This window comes from Corvus kubaryi, unplaced genomic scaffold, assembly GCF_017639235.1.
Source record: "Corvus kubaryi isolate FWS band 111438036 unplaced genomic scaffold, C.kubaryi_AGA036_p1.0 37265, whole genome shotgun sequence".
Lineage (NCBI taxonomy): Eukaryota > Metazoa > Chordata > Aves > Passeriformes > Corvidae > Corvus > Corvus kubaryi.
The window spans coordinates 1,728,001-1,736,958 of NW_024581080.1; the positions used below are offsets into that span (position 1 = coordinate 1,728,001).

The following is an 8,958-nucleotide window of genomic DNA, read 5'->3' on the forward strand; positions in this document are numbered from 1 at the left end:
CTGTCCTTCCTGGGAAAGCAGGGATCCAGCACACGAATCTGGGAAGATAAATCCCATAGTCCCAAAGTTCCAAACATTCCTGCTTCCCCTCTGTCCTTCCTGGGAAAGCAGGGATCCAGGGATCCCTGTGTTTGGGAAGATGAATCCCATCATTCCAAATATTCCTGCTTCCCTCTGCCCTTCCCAGGTGAGGCCCCACCTCAGAGCTAGCCTGGGACACAGCACAGGAAGGACATGGAGCTGCTGGAGTGATTCCAGAGGGGGATTCCCGAGGGATGGAGCAGCTCTGCTGTGAGGAAAGGCTGGGAGAGCTGGCATTGTTCACCTGCAGAGGATTTGGGGTGGCCTCATTGTGGCCTTGCAGTGCCTGGAGGGAGGAAAGTGGGAGGGAGACAATTTCTGAGGCATGGAGTGCCAGTGATGCCTTTTCCTGGTCTTAAAATCAAGAGTCAGCCACGGTTAGAAGGGGAAAAGGGATTTTACCTTGGGATTTATTGTAAGGATCCTTAGGTGCACACGGCCAGGTCATGTGCATCGAGATGCACCCCGCCGAGTGTGCCCCCAAAGGTCGGGTAGAACATTATAGGTTTTTACTAATTAGCAGATCTATCAAAGATTCCCCAATGAGAGGCTCAAGTGAGCCCCCCTCCCCAAGGAACCTTCCCCTGGATGGTTCTACCTTGGCTTACAGAATGTGTTCTGGAGAGCACCTTGGGCTCTGGGGCACACTGATCCCTGGCTACGAAGCTTCTAAAATGTTGAGTCTCTCAGCTTGACAAACAAGTCCAAGAGTGCAGGCAAAAAGCACTGGGAATACAGAAGCTGTACAAAGGTCTAACAGGGGTATAAAAGAAAAGGCAAAAAATCTTCACGGCATCACCAGGACACAGGGAACGGCTTCCCACTGCCACAGGACAGGGTTAGGTGGGATTTTGGGAAGGAATTCTTCCCTGTGAGGGCGGTGAGGGGCTGGGATGGAATTCCCAGAGCAGCTGTGGCTGCCCCTGGATCCCTGGAAGTGCCCAAGGCCAGGCTGGAGCACCCTGGGACAGCGGGAGGTGCCCCTGGGCATGGCAGGGGTGGCACTGGATGAGTTCTAAGCCCCCTTCCCAATGCCCAACCCATTCCATGATTCCATGATTCTCCACCAGCGTTACCCTGCTGAACATTCCCGTGGCCAGGGATGTGTCCTGTCCCAGCTGTGTCCAGTCCCAAAGTCTCGTTTCCTGTCCCGCTGGAAGCAGGAAAAGCCGTGAGGTTGTGCGGCCCCGCTCAGCAGCACCGAGAACGCCTCGCTGTGAACGACCCCGGCTTCAGCAAAGAACCCAAAACAGCTCCCGTGAGCAAAACTCAACAACTCTGGGCTCCCTCCCCAGCCCAAACCGGCACAACCCCTCCTGGGATTTCAGCTCTGGGAAAAGAAAACCAAACAAAAAACCCCCAGCGGTATAAATTAATTAACGAGATAGAAATGAAACCGGAGATTGGCTGGAGAAGGAATCCACGTGCTCTGAGAAATTTGGGATAAAAGATCCAGGGCGTCCTCAGGGTTTAACTCCCCAAACCCAATCTTTAATTTGCCTGTGGAGCTGGGCTTTGGGTGAAGGGTTTGGGTACGGGGTTTGGGTGAAGGGTTTGGATACGGGGTTTGGGTACGGAGTTTGGTTATGGGGTTTGGATATGGGGTTTGGGTGCAGGGTTTGGATACGGGATTTGGACACAGGGTTTGGATATGGGGTTTGGATATGGGGTTTGGATATGGGGTTTGGATGTGGGGTTTGGATGTGGGGTTTGGATACGGGGTTTGGATACGGGGTTTGGATACGGGGTTTTGCAACACCCTCACCCTCTCCTTCATCCCAGAGCTCCTTTTAAGTCCTGGTTCGCGGAGAGGGAATGGAGGAGGGAAAAGATCTGAGTCCAGCCTCTGCATTCCCTGTTCCTTTCCCCCGTTTCTAGGGCTCTGGGCTGGCAGGGGAAGGACAAGGGCTCCTTTAAATGGTTTATTGCCCATGGGCTGCCTGCTCGGAGGTTGGGAAGCTGCCTCAGGAAAGGGGAAGGGAGAAAGGATGAAAAATCCACCTGCTTGCCCCGAGCACCTCCCAAAACCCAAAAATAAAGCAGGCGAAGGGAGTGAGGGCAGAAATCTGAGCCCCCCTCGCCGCAGAGGGGAAACTGAGGCACGGAGGGCTGGGGTGGTTTGCCCAGGCTTGCCCAAGGAGGGAAGGAATTGAGCTCCATTCTCGTGCAGTTCACAGACTGCAAGAGGGTTGTTTTTTTTTTTTTAATTATTTCTCTGTTTCAAAGAGGAACTTGGAATTTATGAGACAAATAACTCGTTTGGCGGGGGGGGTGGAGGGGGGGAGAGGTCAAAATTATCGCGTGGCCTCAGCTCCCTCGCAGGCACCAAAACAGGCGGGAGGGAACAAAGAACTGGAGGTAAAACTGAGGCGTGATGCTCAAAAACAAAACCAGAACGGTCACGTACCCCAGAGCGGGCTGAGGGCCACGGCTCCGAGCGAGCCGCTCTGGGACGGGAGATTAGAGCCTCCCACAGCCCCAGCTTTGGCAGAGCGGGATGTTGGACAAACAGACGCTGAGTCAGACAGGACAGGAACATTTGGAGGGTCTGAAGTGGCAGCGTGTGCCACAGGAGGAGCCTGTGTGGGGTTACCCATTAGCTGTGAGCAGGCTCAGCTTCCCCAGTCACCCGTTTGTTATTGCTCCGTTCCCTGGGGGAATTTCAGGCTCAAGCCCTCCCTTCTCTCCACGGCCAGCCAAGCTCCAGCTCCAACCCTCCCGCTCGTTTCATTCTCCCCTTGCAGCAGAACTGAGCAAGCCAGGGGAGGATTGAACACCCCAAAGCCACGCTGGGTCCCCGCTCTTCTTCTCAACGTGCCCAATTTCCCCCCAGGGTGGTGTTGGGGAGCAGCCTCCTGGCTCCAGGGGATAAGCAGGCTGGGGGTGATAAGGCCTGGAGGTCTGGCCCTGGCAGATAAACACGGACCCCTTTCTCACCCAGACAGCCTGCCCAAAATCCACCCGACATGGAAGCCGCAGTGCTTCCTCCAGGAGAAGGAACGATGTGTCTGCCCAGTGTCCCACTCCTGGGGATGGCCAGGCACAGGGAGGGGGTGGCCCTGCTGACCTCTCTCCACAGCTTAAACCCCCTCAGGCCGGACCCTGAGCCGCCCTTGTCCGGAGCGGTGTGTAAATACCTCCCTGTGGTTTGTCAGCGCAGATAACTCAGGGCGGTTTTGTAAATGGGGAGACTGAGACAGAAAGAGAAAACCCTGAGGCTTCCCAACAAGTGTTTGGTGGGAGGAGGATGGGATCCCAGGCTCTGGATGCTGAGGGTCTCCCACTGCTGGGATTGATACCTTAGGTTTGAGCTTTTATATTTTCAAGCCCTGCACTGCCTGCTGTGTAACTCTGGAGTTTCCTGCAGCCTGTTCACTTCTGCTCTCTGTGCTGGGCAGACACAACAAAGCCTCTCCGGGCCTGCTCTCCAAGGACACCCAGACTGTCCTAGGCCCAAAATGTGTAAACCAAAAGCCTTTGAGAAGGGGCTGAGCTTGGGGAAACTCCATCATTAACTGAAGCTTTAATTGGGGAATTAACCCTGCTATGCAAAGAACCAAACCTATAAAAGTGTGAAGAACTCGTAACCTGGGGCCCACCTTGGGGCCCATCTGGGCAGTGGCCTCTGGCTCCCAGGGGTACCTTTGAAAGCCTTTCACATAAATACCCACCTTATTTCCTTATTTCTGTCCAGGCTCTGTTTTGAGGTGGCCTCTCAAGGCATCAGCTTGGCCTGGGAGCCGGGACAAAACCGCGGGGCAAACTGCGACGTTCCACCTCCGTGTGCCCCTTCCCGCACATCCCGATTTATCCCGGCTGACTTCAGGCACGGCAGCTCCCTAAAGAGCATCAGGCTGAATTTTCAGAGAGAGGGTGAACAGGGTCCTGCCCCATCCCATTTGCACATTTATTAGCATTTAGTCCTAGGCCTAAACCTCATCCTAGTTCTGGCCTAACTGCAAAATGAATCATTCTCTAAGGACTGCGGTGACTTCAGCGGCAGTCAATGGTATCCAAAGCACAGAGCACATGGTTTTGGTTAAACAAAAGGCCCTGCATACTTTTTGGGGCTCGTAATAGAAGTACCCACCCAGGAAATGAGCAGGAACACTTCTTCTCCTCGAAATCACACTTCAGCTTCATTAATGGTGGTTGAAATAATTCCCCATGCAAGGAGACAACCAGATGGCCACTGTTTGATGAGTGCAGTCACCAAAGAGAATATCCCAAATATCCACATCCTGCATGGATGAGCTCTGATCCTACCGATGCAGTTGGATCCAAGGAGCCTTCCTGCCTTCCTGCTGGTGGGATGATGGGCTCAGCAGCCCCTTGGCACCCGGGTTGTGGACGCACGGAGCCCTTTCCCTGGCGAGCAGCATCTCCCTGGTGAGCAGCATTTTCCCTGTAACCCTGCCTTAGCGCTGGCCCTGTTTTCAGGGACACCTGGAATGTGTTACCTGCACATTCCTCTGCCTCCGGCACTGCTGAGGAAAGCAGCGCTGCAAACTTTTTAACAGCCTCCGGTGAGTCACCGGGGAGGCGACAGGAAGGGACCTCGGGACTAACGCAGAGTTCAGGACTAGGAAAAGATTAACAGATTAATGCAGAGTTCAGGACTAGGAAAAGATTAACAAGCTTTCTTTGCCTCGGCTTTCTCTCAGAATCACGATCCTGGAACAGACCTGGAAACCTCTCCTGGAGCCCCTTTAGGTACTCGAAGGGGCTCTGAAGTTTCCCGTGCCTGTCCTTCCCAAAGCCCCTCCATTCCAACACTCCCGGCAGCCATCCCACCGCACCTCCACCATCCCAGTAAGATCAGACTTTTCTTGGAATTAATTTTTCTCCCGTGATAACGTGCAGCAGCAGAGCCGTTTGTGTAATAGCAGAAAGTCCAAAGATTTAACTTTTTACGGTTTTTTTTCCCTCCATTTCGAGTTCTATCCCACAAAAAAAAAAAAAAAAAAAAAAAAAAACACCAAAAAAAAAAAAAAAACACCACAAACGAGGCGGAATTTCCCCACTTCCCAGCTCAGGGGTGAGACGGCGAGCTTCTGCAAGGCTGCCGTGCTGTGCCTTTGCACCTTGAACCCCACCAGAACCCCGGGATTTCTCACCAAGGCACTGTCCCCTCAACCCCCTTCTCCCGGAACACAAAACCCCCGCGGCTTTGCTCGCTCGAGCCCGATGAGTGATAGGAAAAAAATGCAAAATGGAGGGAGAAGCAACACCCTGAGGAATCATTCCTGAGGGCTCCCGTGTGGTTCAGGAGCTTCGAAAGTGATTTGGTCACTTGAGGTGTGAGCGATAAAACGAGAAAATAAGTGACGCTAAAAACCAAAAGTTCTGTGAAAGCCAGTTCAGCTTCTCGGGCAAACCAAACCGCACATGAAAACCTCCTGCGGTTTCGCTAGCGAAAGAACACGCGGAGGCTGCACAGAGGGGACCTGCGCTGGGACAGCCCCCTTTACCTCCTCTTCCTCGGTGTCCCGCCCCGCTGCTATAAAAATGCCCCCTCCCGCCCTGAGTTCTCCATTCTGCCGACGCCGTGGTTTGGAGCGGCTGTCCCAGAGCGGTGTCGGGACCTGACCCACTCCGTGCCCGCTCCGTGCCCGCTCCGCGCCCGCTCCGCGCCCGCTCCGCGCCCGCCCTGCGCCTCTGCGCTCTCCGCTCACGATGCGCCGGCTCCGACGGCGCTGCCTCCCTCTGCTGCTGCTGGTCACGGTGAGTGGGGACGGGGCTCGTGGGGCCCTGGGGACCCTCCGGGAGCGCGGCCAGGGGGGTCCGGACCCGGGTCGGGGCTGCGCGGTGCTGTCGCGACATGCCCGGGCTTGCAGCGCCGTGAAGGGGCTCGGAGCGGCGGGGTGGGACGGGGTCCGGCGAGGGGCTGGGGGGGGGGTGGGGAAAGGTGAGGAGGGGATATCGGGGTGTTTGGGGGCTGCCCTGGTGAGGGTTCAGCCAAGCGGCGGGGGCTGTGTGAGTGAGGGGTGCCCCTGGATGGAGGTGGGGGGGGGTGGGGTTACCTGGGGGGCAGCGGCGGATGGGAGGGCGCCTTTCCCAGCGATTGAAGGGCTCGTGTGAGTCGGGGGAAACTGGAGTGTCGGGGGGGGCTCACCTGCTCCGGGGGTCGTGGGGGAGCTGGGGGGGGGGATCACCTGGTCTGGGGGCGTCAGGGAAAGCAGCGGCGGTGGGGCTCACCTGGCCCGGGGGATGGGGGGGTTGAGGCGATGGGGCCAGGGGGCTTCACCTGGGCAGGTGGGCACCAGGGGGGCTCAGCTGGGCCCGGCACAGGGGGGTGGGTTCAGGGTATAGGGAGGACGTGAGGCTGAGGCCGGGGGCGGGGGGAAGCAGCAGCCTGGAAGGGGAATGGGAAGCGATGGGAAAGGCGATCTCACGAGCACACGGCCCGGCGGGGACGGGGACGGTGATTACAGGCTGCAGGCTGGACCTGGAGCTCGGCTCCCAGGGTAGGGGATTTCCACTCCCTTCGCTCCAAAGCCGAGTTTGCCAGCTCCTGTGGATGTTTTAGCACATCGGGTTGGGATGCGGGCGGCTCGGGGCTGGCCGGTGCAGGAATGCAACTCGCCCGAATGACGACCAAACCCGTGGCACAAAGTTTGAGGATCGCAAACTCCGCCTGGGCATATCATAGCTCCCCGTGGATTGGATGCTGGAGAGTCGGGAAATACCTGAAGTATTCACTTGAAGTCGGGAGGATCCTGCCCTGGGTTTTATCCCAGAGATCTTGCCCTGACTTCTCTCCCGGGTCTGGCCTGTAACCCCACGGCCCTGACGGAGTCCGGCGTGCTCTGCTCCCGCAGCGCTGGAATTACATCAGCACCGCCCATTAACAGGTTTTTAGTGGGAGCTTCTCATCCAATTCCTTCTCTGCATTTTTTAGCGGAGTTTATTTAGACTGGCCTGATAAAGTCAAGCCTTACTAAACCCATCACCGAAGGCCACGCTCGTAACAGCGTCGTTTATTTTACTTTTTATCCTCGTTTTTTAATAAAGGGGGAGGGGAGCTGCTCGGGCTGATGATTCACCGTGTCATGGTACGATATTGCGTCGGTGTGTCCTCTCGCTCTTGCATCACGCCCTGGACACAGGCCACAGGTTTCTGAGGATGAGTGCCCTGGATCACTGAGTTTGCTGGAGCTCAAATTCCACGTGCAGGAATTCCAGGGGAAAATCCCCGCCTGCATCAGCCCCATGTCCTTGGAGCAGATGACATCAGGTGTCTGCCCGGCATCTCTTTTAGCCCTGGTTCTCTCGTGCTGCCTTCAGGGGCTGCGGGGTGTTTCATCCATGTTCATGTCAGGAGCTCAGCGAGGGGTCTGTCCTCGCCTGCAGGGTCCAGCTCCTTTTGGGATCACCTCGGGAGAAAAACAAATTGAGGATGGAAGCAGAGAAAGCTCAAAGCTTGATGCTTTCCTGAGCTGTTTCTCCAGACTTGATCCCCCAGAAGGAAGAGGCTGATGAGGGATTCCCGTGGTGCCTCTAATTCCTCTGCCTCCAGGCTTTCTTGGGTTGTTTACTGTGGGTGAAAACTCCTGAATTCTACCGTGGCTTGCCTGTGATGCCTCGATGTGGCTCCTGAAAACAGAGGCCAGATGAGAGTCAGAAAATAAAAGCAGGGATTGATTTGCGGGGCCTTTAAAGGTTCACCCTGGGCAGGCCAAAGGCTCCACCCAAGATGGACTCCAGGTTCCTCAGCCTTTTATAAGTTTGACCCATTTGCATATCAGGGTTAATTCTCCAATTCTAACCTCCGTTAATGATGTAATTACCCCAAGTTTGCCTCTCCTCTTCAGAGGCTTTTAGTTCACACATTTTGGGGGCTGGGACAATGGAGGTGTCCTTGGAGAGCAAACCTAGCGAGGGTTTGTTATGTGTGACCAGCACGAGAGAGCAGCAGCTGAGAGGCCACAGGAAACCTCAGAGTGACCCAGCAGGCAGCGCAGGATTGGAGAAATGTAAAAGTTCAAACCGAAGGCATCACCCACGGCTGGATTTTCCAACCGGTGGTTTGGTCAGGGATGGCAGCAGGGGTGGGTGCTGTGGGCTGATAACTTTATCGTGCACTTGTTGCTGCTCCCTGTAGAGCCGTGAGATCCCACGGCCGAGGGGCCTTTCCAAACTGCCGAGAGCGCCGTGCTGTCGCTGTGATCACCCTCACAGCGTGGCACAGTTCAGCAGACAACAAACATGGATTTTTTTCCCCTTGGGGACAGCATGGAAGTGGGACAAATTGTCCCTTTGCTCCCAGGATTTCCAAGACCAGAGTGGGTGAAGCCCTTGTGGCTGAAGCTCCTCAAGTGGATAAAAAAAAGCACTTTACAAACTTGCAAACGTTCCTAGCTGGGGAAAGAGAAGCAGAGCCAGGACCTGGGAGATGTAGAGCCAGAAGGCGTTGGAGGGACATGGATTTGATCCCTCCAAGTCCGAGTCCGGAGCTGGCCCCGTTCCCGGGCTGGCCGGGGCGCGGGGGCTCTGTGGTGTGTCAGTGGTGGCTTTGTGGCTCTGCGTCACCCTCTGCAGCCCCGTGACCGTCCCCGACCTGCCACAGCCAGTTTTGCCTTGTCCTGGCGCGGGAAGTGTCCGGAGAGGAGGCGGGACCGGTGCTGGGACAGGGGACAGGACGGCGTCTCTATTGTTTGAGCCATTGCAGGCAGCTCCTGACTCACGGGGGAAATATTTGCTTTAAAAGGCAGATTTTACCCTCCGTGTTGGGGAGGGGATGGGGAGGGGGGGGAGGGGAAGTACCTCCTGCAGCCCATGTCAGTCCCTGCCACCCGGGGTGGAGGGGCAGGTGCTGGAGGGCAGGTTTATATCCATGGATATCCGTGGGGCAGGTTTATATCCATGGATATCCGT

At 56.0% G+C, this 8,958-nt stretch overlaps 1 protein-coding gene and 1 long non-coding RNA gene across 3 annotated transcripts in view; one reads left to right on the plus strand and one right to left on the minus strand.

Annotated features, from left to right (window-relative positions):
* Nucleotides 1-5,037, minus strand: part of LOC121663018 — a 6,242-nt gene extending 1,205 nt beyond the window's left edge. Inside the window, exons 1-4 of one of the 2 annotated variants that reach the window (XR_006015505.1) lie at nt 4,172-5,037; nt 3,753-3,920; nt 1,158-1,411; nt 7-367 (exon numbers count right to left, since the gene is read on the minus strand). This is a non-coding gene — a long non-coding RNA (uncharacterized LOC121663018). Of the gene's footprint in view, nt 1-6; nt 368-1,157; nt 1,412-3,752; nt 3,921-4,171 lie in introns of those variants that run through there. The other variant, XR_006015506.1, reaches the window with a different exon arrangement.
* Nucleotides 5,038-5,124: 87 nt separating this feature from the next.
* Nucleotides 5,125-8,958, plus strand: part of LOC121663017 (tumor necrosis factor receptor superfamily member 10A-like) — a 10,829-nt gene continuing 6,995 nt past the window's right edge. Inside the window, exon 1 of the mRNA XM_042024814.1 lies at nt 5,125-5,805. Coding sequence (XP_041880748.1) covers nt 5,758-5,805 — 48 coding nt within the window. The 5' untranslated portion in view covers nt 5,125-5,757. The remainder of the gene's footprint in view (nt 5,806-8,958) is intronic.